This window comes from Colius striatus, chromosome 9 (genome assembly GCF_028858725.1).
Source record: "Colius striatus isolate bColStr4 chromosome 9, bColStr4.1.hap1, whole genome shotgun sequence".
Classification (NCBI taxonomy): Eukaryota; Metazoa; Chordata; class Aves; order Coliiformes; family Coliidae; genus Colius; species Colius striatus.
This window is the reverse complement of record NC_084767.1, coordinates 9,750,402-9,776,507: the sequence shown is the minus strand read 5'-3', so window position 1 is coordinate 9,776,507 and position 26,106 is coordinate 9,750,402. Positions and strand designations below refer to the sequence as shown.

Here is a 26,106-nt window from a genome sequence, read left to right as displayed (position 1 = left end):
ATAAGGAAACATATGCCAGAAAACCTGTTTAGTTCTCCCAAACATAAACTAGGTCAACTCCATTTAGCATTTCTCATCTATGCTGTTGCTTAAGGAAAAATTGCCAGTTTGATACAAAAATGAAGTAGATCGACTTTCATAACAAACATTAACCACAGAGTCATACATGATCACTATTTTCCTTCTGGTCTAAGTATTTATCAATGTTGGCATCAATGAGGATAAGATAAATAACTATACAATGCCATTAATCTTTGTTGGACTAGCTAAACAACTCAATTTAGTGTGTGCATCTCATTTGCTATTAAAGTTAACAGCAAATTAGCTGACTAAAAAGAGCACTCAACTAAAATTTCATCTGTACTGGAAGTGGTTTCTGGTTCTTAGCTCCTGCTAGACACTATTCAGCAAGGGAAAAAACAAAATTCCAAAAAACTCAAAAAACCCCACAACAACAACAAATTGTAATCTTGAAATATCTGTTCCCTGATACAGTTTAAGGTAAAAAATGGCCTTTGTGTCCAGTCAGAGTCAGCCAAATGTATTCCTCACATCCAATGTCCAGTTCCTGAAACTTCCCCTTTTGCACCTAACTACACAGAGCAGTTTCATACAGCCAATTCCCTTAGGTGATATTCCCTGATAATTCATGGGATAAAGATACTAAATGAACCAAAAGAACACTTTTTTCCCCTTCAGCAAGAATAATGGCACACATCCAGGTACTGAGCTTTAGCATGTTTTCCTCTGTACAACAGATGAACAAAAATCACAAGCTTCAGTAAAAACAGTAGGAAGAGTAATCATCTCTCATTGTGGTTAGATAACGCATATCTCTAGTTAAAATTCAGATAAATGTTTACTGACCATAGAATAAATTACCTCACTTTGTTTTTTGTTCAGACCTAATGCATTTTTCTTTAATAGAATGATGAAATTACTCCAGCAGTAAGAAAATAAACAATGTAGTCAAAGACAATAATGTGAAAAAAGGTGTCTCCTAGAGGAAACAGGAAAAAAGTTGGTCCAGTACCTTTAGGACTAACAAATCATGGGTGCCATCTTGAAGAGTTGTTCCATCCTCCTTCATTAGTCTTATGTAGGCCATGGCAAAATTCTTCTCTCCTTTATCTTTAGCTGCAAAGCAAAGTATTTTCTGCTGACTCTCCATCAAAGAATTAAAATTCACTAGAGTAAAAATTCCCTACTTACACTCTTGAGATGACCTGTGTCTGAACATGAAGCGCAGATGTATCCTTTGCATGTCTTCAATAGGGACTGCTACCTTTTGTAAAACCGGGAAAGAACCAATAGTTATGGGGAGTGAGGGTGAAAGGTGGTTTCATCTAGAGTAAGCTCCTATTTCAGAATAAATAAGTACCATATCTACAGGCTCCATATTAAAATAAGCACCATATCTGCTGGCTCCACAATGTCTTTCACACATCATTTAAAACTATCGAGCCTGATCGCAGTAGCAGAAGTAGTGGCTGAAAAGACGAAATTGCAAGGGGATGTCATTAATATTTACAGATATCTAAATGGTGGGTGTCAGGAGGTTGGGACATCAGATTTTTCTGGGACAAGGGGTAATGGGAAGAACAAGCTGCCCAGAGGGGTTGTGGAGTCTCCTGCCTTGGAGGTCTTCAAGACCTGCCTGAACATGTTCCTGTGTGACCTGATCTAGGTGAACCTGCTTCTGCAGGGGGGTTGGACTAGATGATCTCTAAAGGTCCCTTCCAATCCCTGCCATTCTATGATTCTATGAATCTGGAACACAAAAAGTTCCATTTAAACATAAGGAAAAACTGTTTCACTGTTCAGGTGAGGGAGCCCTGGCACAGAATGGGTCAATGTTTTTAAAGCAACAAATAAGCTTCTGTTTCAAATCATACTTTCACTCCCTCCTTGTCCTGACCAATCTCAGCAACACATCTTAGTGTAATAATTGCAGGCTTGTCATCCATGGAAAATATCTTCAATGCTTGCTTGCTAGGAAGCCTGAGATACACTTAATGTGAAGTGCTTCTAGAAGCTTCTGGGCATTTTCCAGTCAAATGTATTAAAGCTAGATTAATTAACCACTGGTGTTCCTCTAAAGATAGCCAAAACAGCTTTTCCTCTCTAAAATAGTAATACTTGGAGGGACTTCTTTTATTTCAAATCATGTAATTGAGGCTCATCTCCATTGTTTCACTGCAACAGAACAAATGCAGTATTTCATTTTTGATCATCCATGTTAGGATATAAGCTTATCTAAGAGGCCCCCATTTGTTTTGCTAAACAAAATCTTGACATCATTTTCTAGGCCAAATTTCAAGCCTCGGTAATCATATATATCTAATAACTGATGCGTGACTCAGGCTCCATCCTTCTAGCTCTATTCAGGACCAAGTTATTTGCTTAGAAAAAAAAAATGATGTTATGCAACTTCTCAGTGGGAAGTACCAAGAAGTGAAAACAGGCAAGTAAGAAGTATCTACACCATACCTTCAACGTTTCCATCCAACGTGGCTGTTTGACCTGGTAGTAAAGCACCGATCTATATTCACTCACGGGTTTGTCCCCTGCTCCCAAGCAAACAGCGTTCTTATAAAAAGAAGGGAAGAAAATGTTGACTGGCTCGTCAATTTCTGTAAATATTTATGACTTGAGCAAAACCAGACAAAGATGGCACTGCCCAAGAGCCTCCCACCAGCATCCCCACAGCAGCTTCCTCTCAGGCAGTGCCAAAATGACCTGCCCTTGGCCTTCTGCTGTGAGCACAGCCCGTCTCACCGCTCGCTGAGGTACAAGGCCGGGCCCAGGCTCCTGGCACCACCTTCACATTCCACCCACAGCCCTGTAGCCATGGCCTACCAGCCACCACAGGGGACTCACAGCAGCCAGATTAGTGCTGCAACTCTATGTCTTCATAAAACAGCTGAAAGCAGTGCTGAGGGCACAGCTGCCATTTGAAAGGCACAAGAGCCCTCACTCAGGCCTGGGAGCTGAGACAAACCTTTCTCATGTTAGCATGCCCCACATCACTTGGACCAGGCTGGACAGAATCACGATGCAGCACAAATGTTGAACACACTGGTCTGGATTTGGATGTAGCATCATGCAAAATGAAATAATAATCAAGCCACCAATGCAGAGGAAGTGTTAGCATGAAGGGACTGCATTTTCTACACCTCTGAACATAAGGAAAATGAATTCTTTCCATGGTTACACTGGGTCTATCCCTAGATTTTACAGGGGTTACACAGTGGACCTGAAGAGGAGAGGGGTGATGAAAAATACAGACTTGATTTCTCTTCTCCAACTGCTAAGTAGCCAAGGTATCGTCTCAATTTGAAGAAACACACAAAGTAAAAATATTCTAGTGTCACTATTCCATTCATTGCTCCATTTACTCTAGAATATTCTATTCCAGCAGAATCTCTGAAGTGTTCAGCTGCATACCAGAGGCAACTTTGAAACTAAACATTGTACAAGCACCAACAATGTGCCCTCCTGCCTTTTTTTCAACATTTAAAATTTCCCATCCTCTAATGACTAGTACAGATCCAACTTAAAGTTTTGACCAAGTTCAAAATTTCTTGTAACCTAGGAATTCAGTTTGTTTAGTGAATCTGAGGTTTGGCCTACATCTGTCTTTTCCAGCACACTGCTGTTGAGGATTGTACATGCAGAGTAACTCTTACTACTGATAATTGAAGCAGCAAGATCCCTGACACCAGACAGACCACATGAAACTGAAGAGCATGAAAGAACTGAATATATTAAGTTCTCTACTGAAGGTACAGATAAAACTAACCCTAATATGGGCTACACTAAGTTGTAATTTTCCTGCTGAAAATACGGTGAAACTTAGAAGTCTGCTTCAGACACCAGGATGCCTTGTGAATAAAAGGGTATGATGCTGATACCTGAAGATGATTTGTAAAGCCTTGTCAGAGGGATTTAACTGCAGAAAGGTATGTCTCATCTGCCTGAATGGAGATTTTTCAATGCTTATGCACCAACTTGTTTGAATGTCTTCTGTGACATCCCCTTGTAGAAAAAGGCCTTTTACTTGCAATAGTAAATTCAGTGCTAGCTCTGCAACTGCAACTATTTTGATATCTAACAGAGCCAAAGAGTTTACTGTTTCATGACTGGATACCTCTTTTGATTCATGGATAATTAGAAACATTGAAATTAATATACATTTGGGGGTTTGAAAGTTTATTGATATGTATTTATTTTTTGGAGGCTAAAGGGGACAACTAGTTACATTTGTTATTACTTGTATTCAACAGCATTTCCATTAACTCCTCAAGACTGTTACTTAAAAATGTCTAAGTCATATTACTCATCAAAAGCAGGCATGATTTGAACATATATTTCATATCATAGACAAAGTGACCTATTCACTTTCTCCTAGTATTTGGATAAAGAATGTAAGTGCTGAACTAAACACACACAAAACTGGAATGCAAGATTTAATACACAGCAATGGGTTAATTTCTTTAAGGAAAGACACAGCTATATGTATTTTAAGCATGTTATCTGTGAATACACAGAATAGAGGTTACTGAAGTCAATTCACAATAATGTGAACGTCTGTGCATGAAAGTCAAGTGGTTAGATCTTTTCATAGGTACAGATAGTGTTTTATAGCAGGGTTACAATTTGTTGTGTGGACTACACTTAAGATTTTCTTCATTCAAGGTTTAAAGTTATGTTTCAGGCCAATCATTTAGCTGTAGTTCATAAACACTTTTGAGCAAATCATGAACCACTGTGAGTTGCTGCATCTTTATTTTATCTCAAGAAGCATCAGTACAAATTCACCCTCATGACCACAGTACTGATTTTGGGAACAGTATCAAGCTCAGGAAAGGCAAAAAATTCCCCTTGAATACTGAACTGGTGTTAAAAAAGACAAAGCAAAAGACAAAAATTCCCCAGGATGAAAATAAGCAAAGAAAAAACTACTGTAAATAGTTGTCACCTATGTAACAGAGTCCACACTCCTCTGTTGCCACCATTAAGGTATTTGCCATGTACTTCATTCAAAGGACAAAGACACAGTCTTCCTGTCCCACACAAAGATTTTGTTATGTAGTAGAAATGATACTTTAACATTTTACCATGCAAACTGGATTCCTCAGGGAATTTCCAGAAGAAAAACCCTGGAGTAAGAATGCAGTAATTGTCAGAAACTGCGTTTGTTCCTTGGCACAGCTCAACTGGGTCATTCAGTGTTATTTCTCATTACAGTTTTAATCAAGACATTTATAGGACCTTCATAGATGTATCACTTTAAACACTATAAAAGAGTCACAAGATGATACCAGCGAGGCAACTGCAAGTCTTTGCACAATGGTATTTCATAAAAATTTGTAAGAAGTTTAAGGCTTACTTCTGTAATGTAGAAAAAAAGAAGAAACATACAGAAATAGACAGAAAAAAACCCCCCCAACTTACTGGTATTACTTTTCCTTCTTCATCACAGACACACATTATCACTTCCACATTTCTCTGAGTCGTTTTATTATATTTATCAAAATCTCCATACAGCAATGTAATATAAATGTCATTTCTTATATCTCCTAAAAAATAGAAACATTAAAAATCAATGAAAAAGCCGTCAGAGCATAACATCAACTGAATTTCACAAGAGTACCCCTTCTGCTGCAGTCAAACAGCTAAAAGTGTCATATTTTCCATCCGAACTTTGATATTCATCTCTTTATTCTTAGCTAAAACGATACTACAAACTAAATGGGAGTACGCAAAGCGACTTGAAGCAATTCTCGTCCTACACTGACACCTGCTGGTGAGTTGACAGATGATGCCATTACTGAATTATTAAAGAACAGCGATAAGTTACAATAAAAGTAAGGTTAATTTAAAATTCAAGTAAGAATCTATAATAATCTACTTAGAAGACCAAAAAGTTACATACAAGGAGCTGGGATTTTCCCTCACTCTTGATTTCATTTTTTTGTTTAATTACTAGGAAGTTTTTTCTAAGCATTTCACTACATGAAAGCTTCTAATACTGAAGCAAAACTTACCATGAAGAGTAGACTCTAAAGAGCCTCCGAGTTACCTATTACAGAACTAAATCAGGCTGTAGCTGATGCTGATTAACCTTGGGAGTGAAAAAAGTCCATTCCTATTACATGCAGAGCAATTCCTACCTGGCATTATTATTTCAGGAAATCCTAGCTTTCTGGCAACAACTGTGGTTCTGTCTACAAGATGTGGATAGTCCTTCCTAGTTTGAATCACATCTCCAACAAGCATTTTCACAGTTACCCAGAGACCTATTAGGAGTTAAAAAAAAGTAGATTACATATACAGCAAGAAGAAAAAACAACCACCTCTCTTCAGATGGTTGTCTCTTCTACCCACCAAAACAATGATAAGAATTCAGTTCCTCCACTCACTGTAGCTGAAAGTAAAAGCTCTACTATCCAAAACTCTAGCTACTAATTTAAATAATCTCCAAGATCCTGCAACAAACTCAGGATTCTTCACTTCCAGCTTCAAAGTTGACCCACCTCCACTGTTGTGTTACAGCTCTAATATAAAAGCCTTTCTCGTTAATGTAAGTAATATAAAGTCAAGTTACACAAAAAGACCTTGTTAATTGACTTTTAAAAAGTACTTTACCTTGTCCACCACTGTCTCCTTTTGATGCAGTCACTTTGCTTAGGAGACTCTGTAAAAAGTCATTCTCTGCCACTACCCTGTAGGAGAAAAAACAATGTCTACCAGGAATTACATTGAACGCCATTCAGAACATAGCAGACAAACACCCTCAGTCCCCTTTGCTGTACTTGACCTTATGATATGTTCCGTAATTTCATTATCTCTGACTTGCAAACCGCTCACATTAAGCTTATGTGTACACTGAAGTGGAAAAGATTAAATCAACACAACTTGAGGACAGCAAGCATTTTGTGAGACTGACAATATAAAAGCTTTTCATTCTCCAGCAAGGCATGACATGAATGCATTCACCAACATGCCAATCCAATTCACTTTCCCTGATATACAGCCTGATGAATGAACTTTTAATTTTTATCACACATATTTGAACTTAGAAAGTTTCTCACAAAACAAACACATTGGATTAAATTGTTAACAAGTGAAATAATAAACCAGTTTGTCATAACTGGATCTTTGAGGTTTACATTTATCAGAGCAGCAGAGCTGTGTAGAATGCACAAATGTGTTTCCTGTGAATACTGGTATCTTCAAGTATCGCATATTTAGGCAGCTGGCCTGGCATTTCTTTTGCAGATAGTTAATGTATGACAATCCAACAACTTGTTAACTGAAACCTAGTTTTCAGTCATATTTTTCTTGAATTCAAACCCAAATCAAGCTCATAACTTACTAGCTATCCATACTTGTAAAGCTTACTGCTGACTATATGTAAATATTTAACTTGAGTTGGTAAACAGGACATGACAGCAGCTATCTGAAGGAGTACATTCATAGAAATATACATCTATTTAACATGTTAAAATATTGTTTCAGTCAGAGATAGAGAAATATTTTTGTGCATATTAAAAAGAAGAGAGTTATGAGTGTCTTACGGGTGAAAGGGAATGAAATGCTGCTTTTCTTCATCACATTCAGCTTTTCCTTTTATGATATCTGTAATATCCATAACTAGAAGAAATATCATCAAAACATACAATAGTATTAGCATTGTGAAATATTTCCTCTAATCTATAAAAAAATGACATTAATGTTCTTTTGCCTCAAGGTAAATGTAGATTTTTTTCAGTAGCAAGCAGTGCAGCCCGATGGGATGGATTTGTGAGGCAGAAGTGTAGTGCAAAGTCCACACTACAGACACAATGCTGTGTAAAGGGAGAATTACTTCAGATTAGTTTTGCAAATACAGGTATGAGTGCAGTGGTGATGCTCTGGGGACATAATTGTTGATTTTATTTCATCTGCAAGGAATTCTTTTTATTCTAGTACTGTTTACACTGTGTAGCCTTGAGTATGGATTGTTAGGAAGTTAAACTCATAGAGTACATTTCTGACCTGAACTAAAAGGCTAATGTAGGTGCAGCCTTTATGGACTTACATTAAATATAGAAGATAGTTGATAGAGCTTTTATTGTGACATGTCTTAGCAGAGATTCTACTCTACAGGGATGGCAAGTATCATAGGGGTCCTGCTTCAGATATAGCATGAGAGACATCAGTTACCTGCCACTCCAAAAGGCCGCCTTAGTCCTTGTGTGTATTTCTTGGAGTTACTGTCTTTGAGATCCATCCTTCCCACTCGAACTATTTGACAAACTAAATAAATTTTGTCTCTGCTAAGGTCTTTATTTCCAAGATCCTAAGATACAAACAAAAAACAATGAAGTTAATAATAATGATATGTTTAATTTAATTATAATAATGATGATGATGACAATAATAATAATAATAATAATTTGAGCTTCTATAATCAAATGTTAAAAACCAATCAAGCTTCACCAAACTGAGCTCATAGGAAGGATGAAAAACCTGACAGTTGCAAGTTTGAAGAAAATACATGGCAGATAAACAGAGAATCGGTAGCAATCAAGAGGTACAGCAGATAAGAAAATATCAAGTCGTCAGTAAATTTATGAGGTAGCAAACTGATTTGAAGGAAGGACACGGAAGCACTGTCACTGCCTTAAAGCACTCAATGAGTAGTCATCTTGCCCTGTTTTTAAGATTACTTCTGCTTCCTCCTATATCTTGCTCAATGTTCAGTTCTGATAGTGACCACAGAGAAGAGACAATCCGATTTGCAAATACCAAGTAAGGTAAACTGAAAAACACTTACTGTGAATACTACTTTAAGATTGTTGAGCATATCAATTTCCTTTGGAAAGCCTCTACTCCCCCATCTCACCAAGTAGTTCTCACTGTTTTGAAGAAAAATATCTTATTGCCATGTGATTTAAAAGTTCTTCCTTTTCACAGCACATGAAAAACCACAGTACATAACAAAGTTTGCATAACAAACAATAGCCTGTGGTGATTGTTTAAATCTATAGCAGACTAAAAGGACAAGGAGAAAGCTATACAAAATACTATCAAAATATCCTGTGCCAGGGCTTCCTCACCCTTACAGTGAAATGGTTTTTTCTTAAGTTGAAATGGAACTTTTTGTGTTCCAGCTTCTTTCCATTACCCCTTGTCCTATCACTGGATACAACAGAAAAAAAAAGTGATGTCCTGAACTCCTGACACCCACCATTTAAATATTTGTAAATATTAATGAGATCCTCCTGCAGTCTCCTCTTATCAGACTAAACAGCCCCAGTTCCCACAGCCTTTACTCATAAGGAAGATGTTCCAGCCCCTTGATCATCTCGGTAGCCCTGTGCTGAACTCTCTCATTCTTGAGCTGAGGAGCTCAGAACGGGACACAGGACTCCAGATGAGGCCTTACCAGGGCAGAATAGAGGGTGAGGAGAACCTTTTTTGGAGGAAACATTACCATCAACAGTCTATTTTATGAGAATCCTCAACACAGAATCTTAACATGTCTTTGAATTTATAAATTATTCTCATTTTGTCTCCTTGCTTCATTTCAGCATTTGACTCCAGACACCACAACATTCTCCATCAAGAATAAACTCTTAACTTTCCAGTGGCCTTGGGCTTATCCAAAATTGTGAAATACTCAATTCAGGAATTAACTATTGAAGTATATGAGATCCTTTACCCTAGAATTCTTCCAGCAGCCACCAACAACTAGATCTGCCCACCCTTCTCTCTCTTGTTTTTTTGAATCCTTTTATTTACGTACTCTGCAGGTCTAGCATGTTGGCAACTATTTTACTTCCTTTTGCTTCTCCTTTGCAATAAAAAAAGCTTACCTTATAATTGTTAATTTCTGTGGGTCATACAGGGACATAAAGAGTTCTGCATCCTCTCCAATCCGGCAAACAAAATTCCTCACAAAGACGTACAGGCTGTGAGTGGGGGACGAAGACATTCGAGAGTACGATGCGTAATCTGGCTGATCCTTTGACTGCTCAGGAGAAGGAAAATAATGAGCTAGACCCATGAGTTGAAATGGTGGGATATAACAGGGAGTTTAATTTTTTATCATACATAACAGTTAATCTTGACAAGTAAAAAAATTGGATAAAAATACTCGTTTCCAGACAAAAAGCATTGTCCTGTATATTCCTCTGAAAGACATGCCTAGCAAATAAGTTTCTGACCCTCTGCAATGCTTCACCAGCGTAGCAATGTCCTTTTCTGCTATGAAGTTAGCAGATTAGAAGGTGCAGATGTGACATAGGTATGGAAGATCCCACTTTCCTTTCCTGAGCCTTCACTGTGTGCAAGCAGATAAAAAGCTCAGACTGGATCCTTCAAAACACTGCACCCAGGATAAGGAACTGCTTCTGTGTGCAAATAATGAACAAGTTAATAACAGGGAAGCCTTAAATCAATGTTTCACAGTACTTGGGGAGACTTAACTCAGCATGAGTAAGAACTGCCTTGTTGTGGGATTCAAAGCATATTATCCTTTCCAGGTAGGTGTCCTTTTAGACATAGAAAAGGGATTATTTTATGGATATTTCCAAGCAATGCAACTGATAATCTGTTTCTTTTCCTTTTACCCTTCACTTCCATAAACGTTCCTGTCTTGAAACATCAGGCTGCTGTCAACAGAATTGTTTTTAAGTATTTGTCTAAAATACTGATAAAACACCATGCCTAAAAGATTTTCCAATCTTTTTACTCTGCTCTAAGAACTTGAAACTCTTTAGGGGAAGAGAGTTTGACTCAATGACCCTTATGGGTGGTGCCTTTGAACTTGAGGTATTCTGTGATTGTGTGACTTCCATGTCTTATGCCAGTTCTTCAGGCACTAGGTGATTATATAAGGGGTGAAACGTTATCAGTGCTTTTAAAGAGAAGAGAAAGTATCAAGCTGTAAGTACAGAGGCAAGCCTACAAGTCTGAAACAGATGATCTTTGAACACAGTAGGATACAGCAGAAGGCTATTCCCCTCATAGCGGGGTTTCAGTATGCTACAAGCACCAGCGGAACAAAATATACCTCTTGGAAGAGGAACAAATAACATATACTGACATTAGGACACAGCTGAGGAGTTTCACTGACTCAAAAATAGGATCCTAAATTCTACCTATATCCCATTTTAACCACCAAGAAGCAGCTGCTTAACATTTTGTGTCCCAAAGCTCTTTTCATCCACTGTTTGGCTCTTTTTAATACAAGTCAACACAGTCTATTGCAAACTATCAAGTTTATTATTCCTTAGATTATTAGCTAGTTACATTTTCATGTATGGAAAGCAAGATTTATTTAGTGAAACTGATGAGACTATCTCATAAGGTTTTCACAGTGATTTGTCATGGGCATTACTGAAGTGTCATGACAGCCCAAGTAGGGGTTTAGAATCAGCTTTAGACACAGGCTTTCAGCCTAGCTTGCAGCCTGAATCCAGTGCACAAATGCAGCTAACTCAATTTGAGGCTTAGCCATATTTATAACACATGAATATGAATCTACTTTTAGTTAAATCAGAGGCAAAAGTTTCCACCAAATTTATGGTAGAAGGTTACATCCTTCAACCCTTGTGCTGTTTCTTCATTTCAATTTTAGGAAAGGAAGCATGAAGTTTGGCCAGTCATTCCTACCATTTCTTCCTTAATTCGCTCAGTGATTTTATTAGTTGCTTCTTCATGTGCATGAAATAGACTGATGACACTGGTTTTATCTGGATCCAAGATATTTCCATCTTCATCTCTAACTATTAGATCTAGCTCAAGTATCCTGTGAAAATATGAAGGTCGTATTGCCAAGGTTATTTCCTTCTATGAAAATAGAAGATGCTGCTTCAAGTTTTAAAACAATTAAGTAAGTTTAAATACACAAACCAGTATTTTATTGAAGAGAAATTTAACTAAACCCCATATTTTTCTTTTCAAGCTGTTGTACAGTATTTATTCACCTTAGAATTTTTTACTAACATCACCAAAGCATTTAAATGCCTGCCACATTAAATATATATTCACCATATTCAATGACTGTGGTCTTCATCTCTTTTGCTTTTTAACATATAACCTTTGTAATCAAGATACATAGGTTTTTTCTCTTTGCTTCTGTTTTTATGTTGCTCTTTCCCTCTCTAAGTCCTGTTATTTAACTACTATGCTCTATTCTCCTTTGTCCTCATACAAATCATACCTTTTTTCCTTCCAGTCTTTTTTTCTTCAACATTAAAAACTCAACTCTTACCTCCATACATCCTATATATTGTTGTCCACAGTGTCTTAGTGTCACCTCAGTCAAGAGATACCCTTTCTTGCCTATTCAGTATCTTGCTCCTCCACCCCCATATAAAATTGGTCTGCTTCATTCTGGACTAAACCTTTCACATCTCCTAACATGTACTGTCTGCCCTATGACACTGCTAAAGCTCTATGTGCAGTCTGCAACAGACTGTGAGATGTCTTTATCATCTTACATGATTATACACAACCACTCCCAAAATGTCCTTTCCTACAATGACCCTCTCAGCCTCCATTCATTTCCCTTTATTCCTTCTCCACAGTTTGGCTAGTTTCCTTCACATATCACAACTCAACCCACTCTTGCAGGCCCTTAAAATACTACCCAACTCGCACTTTTCCTTTATACAGTCCCAAACCTTTTTCAACATCCTCTCCACTCCTTTTCCTCTAAAGGAAGAAGCTTATTGTGTTAATTTGGAAAGAAGAATGTGAAAATAAAAGTCTGAAAGCAAACAAAAGTTTATGTTCAGACCACAATAACTACAATCGCTTGCAAAAGCTAAATCCAATTTATAAGCAGATCCCAGTGTCTATAAAGGCAGTGCTAGGAAGATTTGTTTACAAAGCTCTCTCCCCATTTATCAGATATAGAACACCACCATCCCATTTTTGCCAAAAATGTGTTGTACTTAAGTAAATTCTTAGTAGCAAGACAAAGCATTTGGTTAAATAACTATTCTATCCTTGGTATTTTCAGTTCTATTACCAGAACCAGAATTCTGCCTGGAAATTCCCAGTAAACTAGGGGAGGAAGAGGTCTAGAGTAGCAAAGACTGTACACCTCAGACTTTTCAGAGTTTCGATATTCATCCACCACACTAAGGTCTCTCAGTACCACTGTGGAAGTGGTATCATAACACTAATAGAGGTAGGCTGTGCTTATGAAGGATCAACAAGTTCTAGGTCCCAAGTAAACTGATGTTATACCTATATAAAGGCCAGTTATCTGACCTCAAAATCTTTACAATTGACAAGATCATATACTTAATAATTAACAAATATATTGAACATTCAATTTGCTTTGAGAAGCCTCAACATAGTATCTGCCATTATCACAGGAACGACAGGGAGAAGTCTGAAAAGGAAGATCCAACAGGTCTACATCTCCCATTGAGTTACAAAACTGCAAACAGAAAACTTCACCATTTGTGTTCTAGCTGAGTGCTTTAAAATAAATCACATTTTCCAGAAGCAACATAGGGTGCTTACTTGTTACCATAGTCAATTTTTGAAGTGACTTTCTGTTTGAGTTCTTTGAGCTCATCTTTTGGCAAAGTCCCGGACAGAAGCTGCGACCGCCACTCCATTAAGTCATACATCATCGACTGCACCTGCTGGAAACGCTCTTTCTTGTTTGTCTAAGATAAAAAAGAAAACAGCAGATTTCACTCTTCAAGTTGAAGTCAGACATTGATCTTGACAATTAAAGGATGTATCGTATTTAATGCTAAGTGCAGGAGCAAGAATTAGGCAAAGTACTAAGCCTGATTTCCTTCCTCCCTTCATCTCAAAAGTTAAGGACAGAATCTCCCATGTGACTGTAAAGCAATGCCATGAAATACATGGGCATGGGGAATGGCATTCTTTTTGTTTGTTTAGTTGTGCACATTAAGTCTCAAGACATAATATTATAGAAGGAATTTATTTCTGTATGACATGCTGATAAGAGCACACTCAGAACAACATTTGATTGTGATCTTAATACATTTAGGAGTGAGAGCATGCACAGGAAATTGCCAAAGCAGTTTCAGTGTGATTACCAAAGCAAGAAGAGTTTAAATTGTGGACAAGAGAAAGACTAAGAATTGATGTGATTCAGAAAAGGAAAAACTACGCTTTGTCCAAACAGAGAAAAATCAAAATCCAATGGCTGGATCTTTCAATCTGGAAACATGTCTAAAGAGAACAAGTGTGAAAATTTATCACATACAGGATATTCAAGGTTGAAACTAAAGGCTTGAAGTTACATCACTCCTCAGAAGTAAGTCAACCTTTTCATTTAAAGCCACTGAAGAAAATAGGAATTGTCTGAGCAGTAATGAAAAAATACATTCATCAAACAAGGCCTCATCATGTATAAATAAGAGTCATGAACAGGCCACATATGATATGCAAAAATGTCATACCACGTAGAGCTGTTTCCAGATGCTTCCCCATTCCCAAAGAGTGGTGGTAACTTCTTGAACTAAAGGAATTTCAGCAGGTATTATGTTTTCTGTATGTCTAGGAAAGAGAACAAAACTTAACACAAGGAAAATGAAATAGTATCTGACTCTTATGGGCTTATATTACCGTGTTTAAGTCATATAAATTCCTTAAAACTCATTCTTTAGAAGACAAGATCATTAATGTAATAAAACAGGTATATTCAGTACCTTTTCTTTTCAACAGCAACTTCCTTGATGTGGATGAAAGATTTAGGAAATATTCCCTGTTGAAGGAGAAAAAAAGAACACTCTTTCTCCAAGAACATTTTGTTAACAACCATCACTGTGAATGTAAACTGTAATCTCCAAGTTAACAGCTATCCCATTTTCTATCTAGATAGATGCATTTCTGTTTGACAGACCCGTAATAGATTTTTTTATATCTATATATCCTTTTGTGGATTACATTTCTTCATAAGAAGAAATCTTTCATCCCCTCCCCTCATCTACTCCCACTGAAAACAGTACATACATTTAAAATACAGTCAAGAAACATCCAGGCATCAGTCTCTAAATTTCACCTTCTAGGAAAAATATCAAGTCTTAATGTAGAGTTCAGCTTGATTTCATATCAAATTCTCTCATATGCACCCTCAATTGTTGCAGATGAACCAGCTGGGAGTAACTATTTAGGGTAGTTTCCACTGAAATACTCTGCTGTATGAGGAACCGTAGATGAAGTGCCTTATTGCTAATCTGGCTTCCACCTACTCTGTGACACACTAGAACTGGAAGCAAGCAAATAAGGTGTACTGTGCAGTTGTACTGGATCACAATTTATAATTCCTCTCATTTTTTCTGATGGCATATTCTCTGCCAACAACTGTCCCTCTGCTTCCCAGATATCCCTTTTAATGTGGCTGTAAAGGTTTTATGCATTCTCTTTCCAGGCTACAGAGAGGCAACTTCCACCAAACAGTTTTTCTGTAGTATAGGCATTAGTCTCTGACTTCAAATGCATTTGCATTCCTGCTCTCAAAAAAAAAAAAAATCAGATATTAAAAGCAAGTTTCAAAAACCATTTTTCTTCTAGAAAAGGATTTTTGAAACTAAGAAATAGTTTTCATACTTAATTTAGCCATTATCATACCCAGGGAAAAGACTATTCATTTGTGGCTGTCCATCTTTAGGTATAAAATTATTGACTTCATTATTAATATGATGTTTGTACATTAGAGATATATTTAAGGATTTAAGCCTTATGGGAGTTGTTTATGTGGAATGTAGCCTAAAGAATTCTTGGGAAGAAAATGCAGAAACAGACACATCTAGCAGCAAATTGACTCAGTAATTTATTCCAAAATATGTCTTCAGTTTGTTAAATGAAAGGCACAGTAGTTTTTCTTCACTGACAGGTATTTTCCAGTCCTCACTTCTACTATTTACCAGCGTTGTCCACAATGAATGCTCATCATTCTGTTCATCTTGAAAGGGAAGAGTATGGAAATAGCTGACTTCAGAGATCAGAACAGGACTATCAGATAACCCTGCTTCCTTACAAATAGTCTCATAGGAATGAACAGCATGATCTTACCTCTGATCCTTTATGTCTTACCAGATAACCCTTGTACCAATCTATAAAGAGGAAAGAGTGCACTCAGTGTGACAGAACATATGCATTAGAAAGCATATAATAAAGCCTTGGGGTTTGTTTTGTGTCAGAACTATCTAGCATAGGTTGTTTAAAAATTAGTAGTTCCTTAAAAAACACATGGATGAAAGTAAAGGGAGTATCAGGAAGCATATTTAGCATGACTTCACATTAGCAAGTATGATTAAATGGTCTATTTTCAAGTCTTCCATAGTAAGTACAGATAATCTTACAAAGAATTTAACACCCCCACACTCACAGAACAAAAAGTCAGATAAGTTGTTTTGTAATGTAATACATAACACATACATATATATCTCTCTCATGATACTGGATAGTCCATGAACCTCTTCTGATTGTGTATTCTAGGTGTTCTAGGTGTGGTATTAATCCAATACTGCACATGGTTGTTATATATCCAGTTTCATTAAATGCAAGAGAAGATCATCTTTCTGCCATGAGGAATTACAGCTTTTGGATTCAAATAAGTAGCTTCCTAGCTTAAGTTCAATGCAGATCTACCACAAGATTCTCTTCCATGTATAACTAGAAACCTCTTCTGACAGAAAAGATGCAGTATTGCAGTAGTGGCAGTTAAAATACTAATTCATACTTTGCCCCATCTATGCTCTGGTTAAGTCACAATAAACTTTTACAAAGAACATAAAATGAAGATTTCAGCCTTACTAAATTACAGCAGAAGCCACATCCACTGTGCACTTACTTAATCATGAAATATTACCTGCACAGCAACAGTATCCAACTCTGTTGAATACTTTCTGGTTTACCCCAAAGAAAGCATTTTATGACTAAAATTGCACATCTATTGACTACAGTTCCATGAATAGATGTTATCTCTTCCCTGCCACCTTTTCTCTCTTATCATTTCTAACACAGCACAGATAGCTAAGCCATGTAACCAAAGCATAAAAACCACCCCAAGCCATACTGTTAGAAAGGCCATGTTTGAAGTCACAAGAGAACCATTGACCTCAAAGAAAGACTCAGGACAGATTTTTTTCCAGGTTTTTCAGCACTGAGATTTCTTTCCCCTGCATCTTCTAAAGATTAGAATTTCAACTTACTTCTAACATTGAATTAGTTGCATAGTCTCAAATTTAAAACCGAGTTTGTAAAATCTATTGGATCATAAAACTGTACATGTATGTTCTGTGCATGCGAACCAAACTACAGTAGGATGTTAAATGAGTGTAGAAAACAATCCTGGTACTTTTAGTTATTCTTCAGTTGCAGTTGTCAGCATACTTCTAAGGTATCTGATAAAAGATAAACTTCCTCACTTAATATGAAAGATTCCACTTCTTCATTGACAAACTTATTTCATTAAGCAAGCATGTTATAGGCAGAGATATTAGATCAAAATGTTTAACTGCTTATCATGCATGACTGGACTTGGTCTTCTGCTGTTCAGTGTGTTCAGTAATTTGGATGGTTTTCAGAAACATTTCTATCATGCTGATCTACAGATTACTTAAGCAGTTTAGATGTCCATATTATAGCATAGGGTGCTGAGTAACTCCTAGAACCATATATTTACTTCAGAGGCAAAAATGTCCTCATTAAGATCAGTTTCAATCAAACCTAATATAACTTCCATCAGGTATATTACATGCTGGCATAAATTTCACAAACTCTATGTGTCACCTTGATGACTTCCTCATTTGATAATGGTTTCCCAAAAAACCCACATGTACTGTAACATTTCTGATTTTGTCTCTCCAAAAATGAATAGGTTCTTCCTTAAAATAGAACATCACCAACAATGTAAATATGAGCATTAGACAACTACGTATGTAACTCAGGGAATTGCTGTGAAGGAAAACAATTAAGTTATCCACTAGATAAATCTATAGCTTGAAGGCAACTGACTTACCTTCACAGGACTCCAGGATATGGACCACATCACCAATCTGTAGAGGTAGTTGTGGTATTCCTGTGCCTTTAAAATTGTATATAGCTGAAAAATTAAAGATGAAAATACTGTTTTTCAACATAGTCATACACTGAAGTTGAACTGAAAACCACACCTTGTTAATCAAGATTCTGACAGTAGGCTAAATCCACTAGAATAAATAAATAAACCCATAATTCTATCAAGAAGCTTCATGTATTATTAAGAAGCTTCATGTATTACCATCACTTAATCTTTTTTTTTGTGAAAATGCAAAGGTGTTGAAAAAAACCACACATGAAAACAAGTTATTTGGAACAACTGCTCTGCACAAGATGTAAGAACACCAGTTTAGATGTAGGTCTTCAACATAAATACATTCCTTGTGCTGGAGATTTGTTAGTCTACTGGTGTAAGTGCATAGATTACCGAAATTCATGGCTGCACTGGTGAGCAGGGGTGTAGAGATAAGTATGAAAGCTGAATTTACCCAACTCTTTCCTGGGTTCAGATTCTTCATCTTAACATAAAATGGTGTTTGATATGGAAACAGTAGCAAGTTTTGTAATTTTCTGTTTTTAAGCACTCTTAAAAGAACAAAAAACCAATGTATTGTACCTGCTCTAGGCAGAAGCATATCTATATGTGGTTAAGAAACAGCTACGTTTCAGAGAGGATTCAAGAAAACAGGCTTCTGCTATAGTTCTTACATTCTAGGGCTACAGGATGTGGGCAGCTATGGTAAGCATTTGATTCTGTGTATTTTTTCTGCATAGGCTTGGTTACAGACTTTTACAACAGCATTACAGAGTAGAAGTGGCATACAGGGAAACTGATTAAAATATCTAAGTCTGAAAGCACAATTAAACTGTACGAGTAGGAACCCTAGCTAGTAACCATGACCTCTGTTGTGCACTAACAACATCAGCAGGCAGAGTTTTCTTCCTTTTCTCACAACAGTGTTCCCATCCATCCACACATACAGACCATCCAAACTCACAGTATTTTGGACTAAGGGAAAACTGATCTCAAAAGCTGAGCCTACTTTCAGTATATTCCTGCATTCCTTTTGCTCCCCACTCCAGGTTCTAAAGCAGGATATTTATCAGGTCAAAATACATAATGATGAATTTGACTTGAATATGTTAATTAAAATAATGTTTAATTTCTCAGATTAAATCATCTTCCATGAAAAGGCCTAAGGTAGGAGTGTAGAGCTAAATACATTAATCCTCTTCATTTTTTTTCATAAATTGTTTCTCACCTTTACAATATTCATTCTATTTCTGGAACAGAAACTAGAAGTAATTTCAGATGTAATCAGCAGGTTTATTGGACCAAAAATAAGTTCTTATTTTCACTGACATGAAGAGGCCTTCCCACCAGTTCCTCCTCCTGATTGGGTAGAGCACAGCTTGAATCATTAAACATAAGGGGAAGAAAGAAAGAAAACAAACCAAAACCAAAACCAAAACTTTGAAGTGAGGTTCTGACATCCAGATTCAGACATTTATTCCAAAAAATCTTGAAGACACTTCCTCAATGATCCTCAAATAACTGCCTTAGCTGGAGACAAAACTGAATTTAAACAGTAAGTGTGTATAGTACATGTGTAGTTCCATCCTGGCTGGCTTCTTTGGATTAATCTTGATGCAGATCTAAAGAAATGGAAGACAGCAAACAACCTTCCTAACTTATCATGATGTTTCAAGAGTTATTTCCACCTGAATGTTTGGTGGGGGATGGTTTGTGCAGTGTGTGCATGCTCTTACTGTTTCACAGAATCAGAGAATGTGATTTGAGGGACCTCAAAAGATCATCTAGTCCAATCCCTCTGTCAGAGCAGGATCACCTAGAGTAGGTGACACAGGAATTCATCCAGAGGGGTTTTGAATGTATAGACCAAAATTACTGTTGACTGGCATGTATTTTATATTTCAAAATATGTACTTCACCCACAGGTATATTTGTCTCAAAATACAGATGTGAGTTACTGAGTCTTATATTGACATTGCATTTTGGTTTTTCTTTCTTAAAACCTTCATTTTACAGCAATGAACACATTTAAAAGTGCAGCAACAAGCTGACAAAGGAAGTGGCTATAGCAGAGAAGAGTTTTCTAAATGAGTAAGCGAGGAACTCAAAGAGAGAAATTTTACTGTACAGTTTGGATTGTTCAGTAGGATGAATTTAACAAATTACTTTACAAAGCTTTAAAGCTATGCACCTATCCAGACATTTTATAAGAAATTGTCTCTGATATTCCATTGTAAAAATGTTATAAGATCCAGATACATTATCTACAACACCAGACAGCTCAACTCCCACATCCTATCAGCATTTACAAATACTTTATCAACAGTTACAAATACCTAAAGGGTAGATGTAGAGAGGATGGGGTAGTCTTTTTTCTGTATTGCCCAGTGACAGGACAAGGGGTAATGGGCACAAGTTAGAACACAGTAAGTTCCACTGGAACACGAGGAGAAATTTCTTTGGTGCTGAGGTGAGGGAGCCCTGGCCCAGGCTGCCCAGGGAGGGTGTGGAGGCTCCTTCTCAAGACGTTTCCAAACCCACCTGGACACGTTCCTGCGCCCCGAGTGAGGGGAATCTGCTTTAGCAGGAGGCTGAGCTGGGTGATTTGTAGAGGTCCCTCCCAATCCCTGCCATTTTGTGATGTTTGAATTATTAACTGTGAATGAAAATTGATTATATCCAATTACATCTTCTGTTGGCTGCAACTGATATCATTTTCTTTACAAACTGTGATCCTCTTATATTGCAATTCTCACCTGAGTTCACCAACCAAGAGAAGGGTTCCCTTTCCTCCATCTTCTATTGAGATCTTTGGGGCTGTGTGTGCAGTTTTGTGCACACAAACACATTTATTTTGCTCTTCAAAAATAGCACATGAAGAATATGTTTGGACTTAAAGGTTTTTTGGTACGATATTCCAAACAGCTTTTTTTTCCCCAGACAGTAGAAATTGAGGCCCTTTAAATAACTTTCTACCACTCCATTCCTTGGCATCCTCTATCCCAGCCATAAGGACCAAACGTGTCAGTATTCTCAAGGCATAAAAAGTGGCCAACTTAAAGACCCCAGCATTCATTCTAACTCCTGCTACCATGTACTGACCTCAGGAGCAATGATGTCATGGCACTAAGATTAGTGGGAGATGTTTGGCCAACATATGCCCTCCCTAGCAGCCAGCATCAAGCTAAGGTGTTCCCATCAACAGTGTATCTGAATGAGGATGCTGTTAGATTCTCCCAGAATGGTACAGAGAATGCCCAGGGACTTCAGCCATAAGACAGTGTTCTTAAGAATGGTCTTCATAGTCATTGAGAACACAGTCAGCAAATTTCTCCCAAAATCAGCAAAGAAGAAAAAGAAAATACATTTTTTAGAGCTCACCATAACCTCAGTAGTAATTTTTTAGCAGGACACACACACACACACACAAACAACACATGGAAAATGGACAAACAAAAGCCAGTGCAAACTCCCTTAGATTCCAGGTGTTTCTTTTAGCTCCCTCAGGAGATAAGCTGAAAGTCAGCACACCACAAACCCAGTATTGCTTCAGAAAGCAAGCCTAAAAAAATACCAGGTCAAACTACTAACATGAAGGATTTTCCAAACTGAATACTGCTCAAGCACAGGTGGACTTTGAATTGCACCTCAGGAAAAGGGATGTGATTGCTATCATTCCTATCATGAGAATCCTTTCTCATTCAGCCAAACAATACATGCTGTAAAGATAGTTACTTTAAGAAGCTTCTATGTCTAATTCTGCCATCACTGTCACACATTCAGCCATCCAGAGTCTGAATGAAGGCATCTACCAGTGTCCATCATGATGGCAAAGAACTGCTATGAAGGCTGCAGAAAATTCATGTGCTTCCACTTAACTCCTATGTATCTATTAAAGCCCAACCTGCCAGACATGATATGCACATTCTCCCTGCTATACACACATATATGTGCATGCTGCTCAATATACGCATTGCTATGAAGCTTGTTTCATTAAACCACATAGGCACATGCATGTTTGCCAATGAAAACCTGTACAGGAATTTTCTCTTGACATTCCAAGACATAAGGGAAATGAAACAGTTACTCTTTGCTCAGAAGAGGATTCCTGTTAAAATACAAAGGCAAGCACCCACAAATTGAGCCAGAAGCACAGTTGACATTTCATAGTTTAAATGATATGTTGTCAGTTTAGAAGACGACAAGCAGGAATTTGACTTATTTTTCCTTCAATCATACTTTGTGTCTCATCTGGGAACATTCACACACAAACCACTGCAGAAACCTCAGTAATTCAGATAATAGAATCCCTGCCTCAAAAAAGTAGATTTCCTCAGCATTCACCTATTTTAAAGCCCCAGATTCTTGCTATTCACGTGAGTAGACTGCAAGCTACTGCAAGATGGGAACAGCAAGGAAAACTCCAGGCCCGCAACACTCAAGCCAATGTATTATCCTGATCTTCCTAACTCTCTCTCCTGCCAGTTTTCCTCCCTGTGAAGTCCCTGCCCCGTTCTTTATAAGGAAATCAAGCATTGCATTATTTCCTTTTTGAGATCTTTTAATAATAAGCCACATTTCAAGTTGATTTCCTTGGCTACTTTCCACCTTTCCACTTTATATAGAGTTGGAAAAAAACTTTCTGATGTATAGCATTCCTGAAGCAGCTCTTACTTTCACTTTACCATAAGAAGACCATCTGGAATGATTTCTAGAAAACATTCAAAGTGTTTTGCATGTTCAAACAATTACTAATGCAGAGCCTCAGAAATAATCCCATTCCATTTTATTTCTGAGATGTTCCATCTCCGCTTTTATGAGCAGTAATGTAAAAGCAGCACCTTCTTTGCTGACAGAACAATCCTTTGTGTTCAGTTACCAGTTTCTTCTCATGAAAACAGGGTGAAATTTCTCAGCCAGGACACTGACAAACGTCATGTGAAAATATTACATGGTCCTAACACTATTTCTTGATTTCTGGGAAAAAATCTCTAAAACCTGTGTTCCAGTGTTCTGAATGAAGGATTTCTGCTGAAATCCCACAGAGCAACTGTGCTACAGCAAACACGACGTGGATGCAGCTCTACTGAATACTTCAGAGTTCACAGATGTGTCCCAAAGTTCAAAGTGGTCTAAAGGCTAATTTAATTTATTGAAAACTATGCTCTTCAGTTCTCTGATAACAAGCTTTTATCTCAGATAACAATTTCATACAGATCTCTTCACATGCTTAACCATGGGATCAGATGAAGGCTTTAGCTGACTTGAGCTACTTGTTTTCCTTCTTAAACACAATAAATTCAGTATGGACTGTAAGAACGAGGAAGTTCTAACATACTTAGCTAGGTGTGTCAAGATATTGTTTCTGATTCTTTACCTTTTCACAGAAAATAGTAGCGTGGCCATTTTTTCTTAGCAGCCCTTACAAAGAACAGTTGTTAACTGGGCTTATTTTGTTTCCATGAAAGATCATGAACAAAGAGATTATTTCCCCAGCTTTACCTTCATCTTATTTCAGTTTGGATTCGGGGGTTACTTTTTGTTGCTTCCCGAGCAGCTACAACAGCCTCTTGGATTCAGGGGCTGCATTTTCTGAAGAAGGCAATCTATTCTGATCAAAGCTCCATTTCCCTTCCAGCTCAATATATTTAGACTTCTTAGGAATGTTTACTAATTTTCAGAGGCCTTCAGCAGAAGAATTCAGACCAGCCAGTCACAGTCCTTTGCACTCAGGCTTTTGTACAGTTTCAAAGACGTCACCCCCTCCTCTCCTCCTCCCAACTTATGCTTCAAATCGACAAACACTCAGTTTCAGATTCAGCAGTACAGGAGTAAATATGACACTTCAATGTCATGCTACCATAACATTTGACCAGCTTGCAACTTTTTCACAAGATCTGAGCAGATTTCAAACACTTTTAATCTTGCACATTACAAACTGTCAGCCAAAGCCACTAGCCTACCATGACTTTTCTGTCTTGTACCATCCATGAAAGTAGCTAAAAGCATTCATGGCATGTGGTTCAGTTACAATCTTTCTACTTTGAAATAAATACTCTTAGATCAGAGGCAGAAAATGCTACTGCTTTACAAAATAGCATATTCTGAATATTGTATTTTAGGTTGAATAGTGCAGTGAATTGTTCAGACAAAATGCATTGCTGTGTCCATGAAGATGTCCTTTCCTGGACTGTCAGCACTCTATGAAGCAATACATTTCACAAGATGGTTTTTTTAATTACATGTGGTTTGCTGCACCTTTCAAATACCAGAGAGAGTACTCTATCATGGCAGCTTTTTATATACTCAGTGATGGCATATTGACTGTTGAACAAGTGAGACAGATCATAGTTGGGAGCCTTTTCAGAGGACACACATTGCTCAAACCTCATAGGTTGGCCCATTGCAAGGGTATGTGCAAAATCATTGTTGGCCTATATCACACCTAACAAGTCAGGTGGTTTGGTCCCCATAATGTTAAAAATCATAGTGCAAGAGCAAGAGGCTTTTGTCATTACACAAAATTCATCCCAACTCAAAACATTCCCTGTAAAAAGCTGTCACAAGTGAAGCTTATTTTATATTAGGCCTGTGAATAACCAACTAGAACTTTTATCCATATAGGAGACATCTGTCGCTATTACAGGGATACAGAGACCATATCCAACAAATCCTGTCATATTCTCTCAAATCAACAGCTTCAAAAATTAAGCACTTTCTACTATCTGTAAAAGTGAAACAGAAAATACTTACACCCTTTATTTTGTAATATAAACTGCCACCAGAACAGACTTACTTCCATTTCACAACTCTGCCAGTGCTGCATGTGGAAGTTGAACAGGAAGGCATTCTTTTCCTCTTAATAATTCCTTGATGATTCATTTTATTTCATGTAGGTTTTGTGTTTTTAATGCATACTACAAAATACTGCAGCCTTCTTAAAATAATAAAATGCCTCTTTGATGAACTGGGAGATTCCATATTCGTAACTATGCACTAGTAGGTAAAATACACCCTAAGATGTACAAGATGTCTTCTGTACTGAGATCCTGCAGTTATCTTCAGAAGGACATTTTTGTCAATGCTTCTGCTTTGATTCTAAAGTTTGAGGTGTGTTATGCAAGTTAACATCATTCTTTTTAACTACAATTGATGCTGTAAGATGGTTTTCTTTCCACAAAGTACTACTAGCCAAATCATATACAGGATTTTCTGTAACACTTAGCCTCAAGTGATAGTATCTCAGAAACAACTGCAGGATTCCCCTTCCCCTCCATTTGTTCCCCATAGCTCTAGCTGCTAGTTGTTGTACAACATATTACTTAACTCAATTTGTTCCTAAAACATTGAGGTGGGAAGGGCTGCATTACTGTGAGAGTGAAGGATTGGAGAGGGGTTGGGGTGTGTGGTGGGGTGGAAGGGTTACATCTCCCATACTTCTCATTACTCTGCTCGAAACGTTAAAACTTAGTACAAAATTGATCAATTCCATTAAGCCACCCTGGAAAATGGAGGGTGTTAACTCATCACAGTAGAGAACACACCTGCCCACATCCTGTTCAGAAGTTACAAAAGACAAAACTCAAATGGCAGTTTACTAAGTTACATACCCACGCCACTCTTCTCCGTCTTGTGCCATCTTGCCATCGTACATGAATCCTTGAGGCTCCAAAGGATGCCCACCACCAAGGAAACCAAGATCTGTAGGATGCAGGCTTCAAGATGGGTAACAAAGGCAGTGGAAGCAAGCCCTAGGCTGTTTCCCAGCCACCGTCACTGAGGACCAGCAGACCGGCTGAGGCAGCTGTGAGGGTTCTGCGAGATTTGCTGCTGTTCTGGGCTCTGAGCTTCCTTCCTCTTTTCTCAACTCAAGAGACTGTACCTCAGTGCCATGGGGGAGGGGAATCCCAAACTGGGTGTTTCTGTTGCTGTTAACACATAAGTAAGTAAAAAGGAGTGAAACCACACCAGTCCTCTCCTGCACCGTCTCTAAAGATCTAAGCCGAGCTACAGCAACAGTCTCTAAATGTTACTTA

The 26,106-nt window shown here is 37.7% G+C and overlaps 1 protein-coding gene across 1 annotated transcript in view; it reads right to left on the bottom strand.

Annotated features, from left to right (window-relative positions):
• The window catches only part of DOCK2 (dedicator of cytokinesis 2), a 167,752-nt gene extending 141,880 nt beyond the window's left edge, over positions 1 to 25,872 (bottom strand). The window contains exons 1-17 of the mRNA XM_062003141.1: positions 25,681 to 25,872; positions 18,017 to 18,100; positions 16,066 to 16,106; positions 14,700 to 14,755; positions 14,451 to 14,547; positions 13,534 to 13,682; positions 11,668 to 11,803; positions 9,867 to 10,021; positions 8,825 to 8,906; positions 8,212 to 8,347; positions 7,584 to 7,659; positions 6,652 to 6,728; positions 6,177 to 6,302; positions 5,458 to 5,582; positions 2,491 to 2,589; positions 1,213 to 1,285; positions 1,034 to 1,137 (exon numbers count right to left, since the gene is read on the bottom strand). Of these exons, the coding sequence (XP_061859125.1) occupies positions 1,034 to 1,137; positions 1,213 to 1,285; positions 2,491 to 2,589; positions 5,458 to 5,582; positions 6,177 to 6,302; positions 6,652 to 6,728; positions 7,584 to 7,659; positions 8,212 to 8,347; positions 8,825 to 8,906; positions 9,867 to 10,021; positions 11,668 to 11,803; positions 13,534 to 13,682; positions 14,451 to 14,547; positions 14,700 to 14,755; positions 16,066 to 16,106; positions 18,017 to 18,100; positions 25,681 to 25,717 (1,653 nt within the window). The 5' untranslated portion in view covers positions 25,718 to 25,872. The remainder of the gene's footprint in view (positions 1 to 1,033; positions 1,138 to 1,212; positions 1,286 to 2,490; positions 2,590 to 5,457; positions 5,583 to 6,176; positions 6,303 to 6,651; positions 6,729 to 7,583; positions 7,660 to 8,211; positions 8,348 to 8,824; positions 8,907 to 9,866; positions 10,022 to 11,667; positions 11,804 to 13,533; positions 13,683 to 14,450; positions 14,548 to 14,699; positions 14,756 to 16,065; positions 16,107 to 18,016; positions 18,101 to 25,680) is intronic.
• Between the last annotated feature and the right edge of the window lie 234 nt (positions 25,873 to 26,106).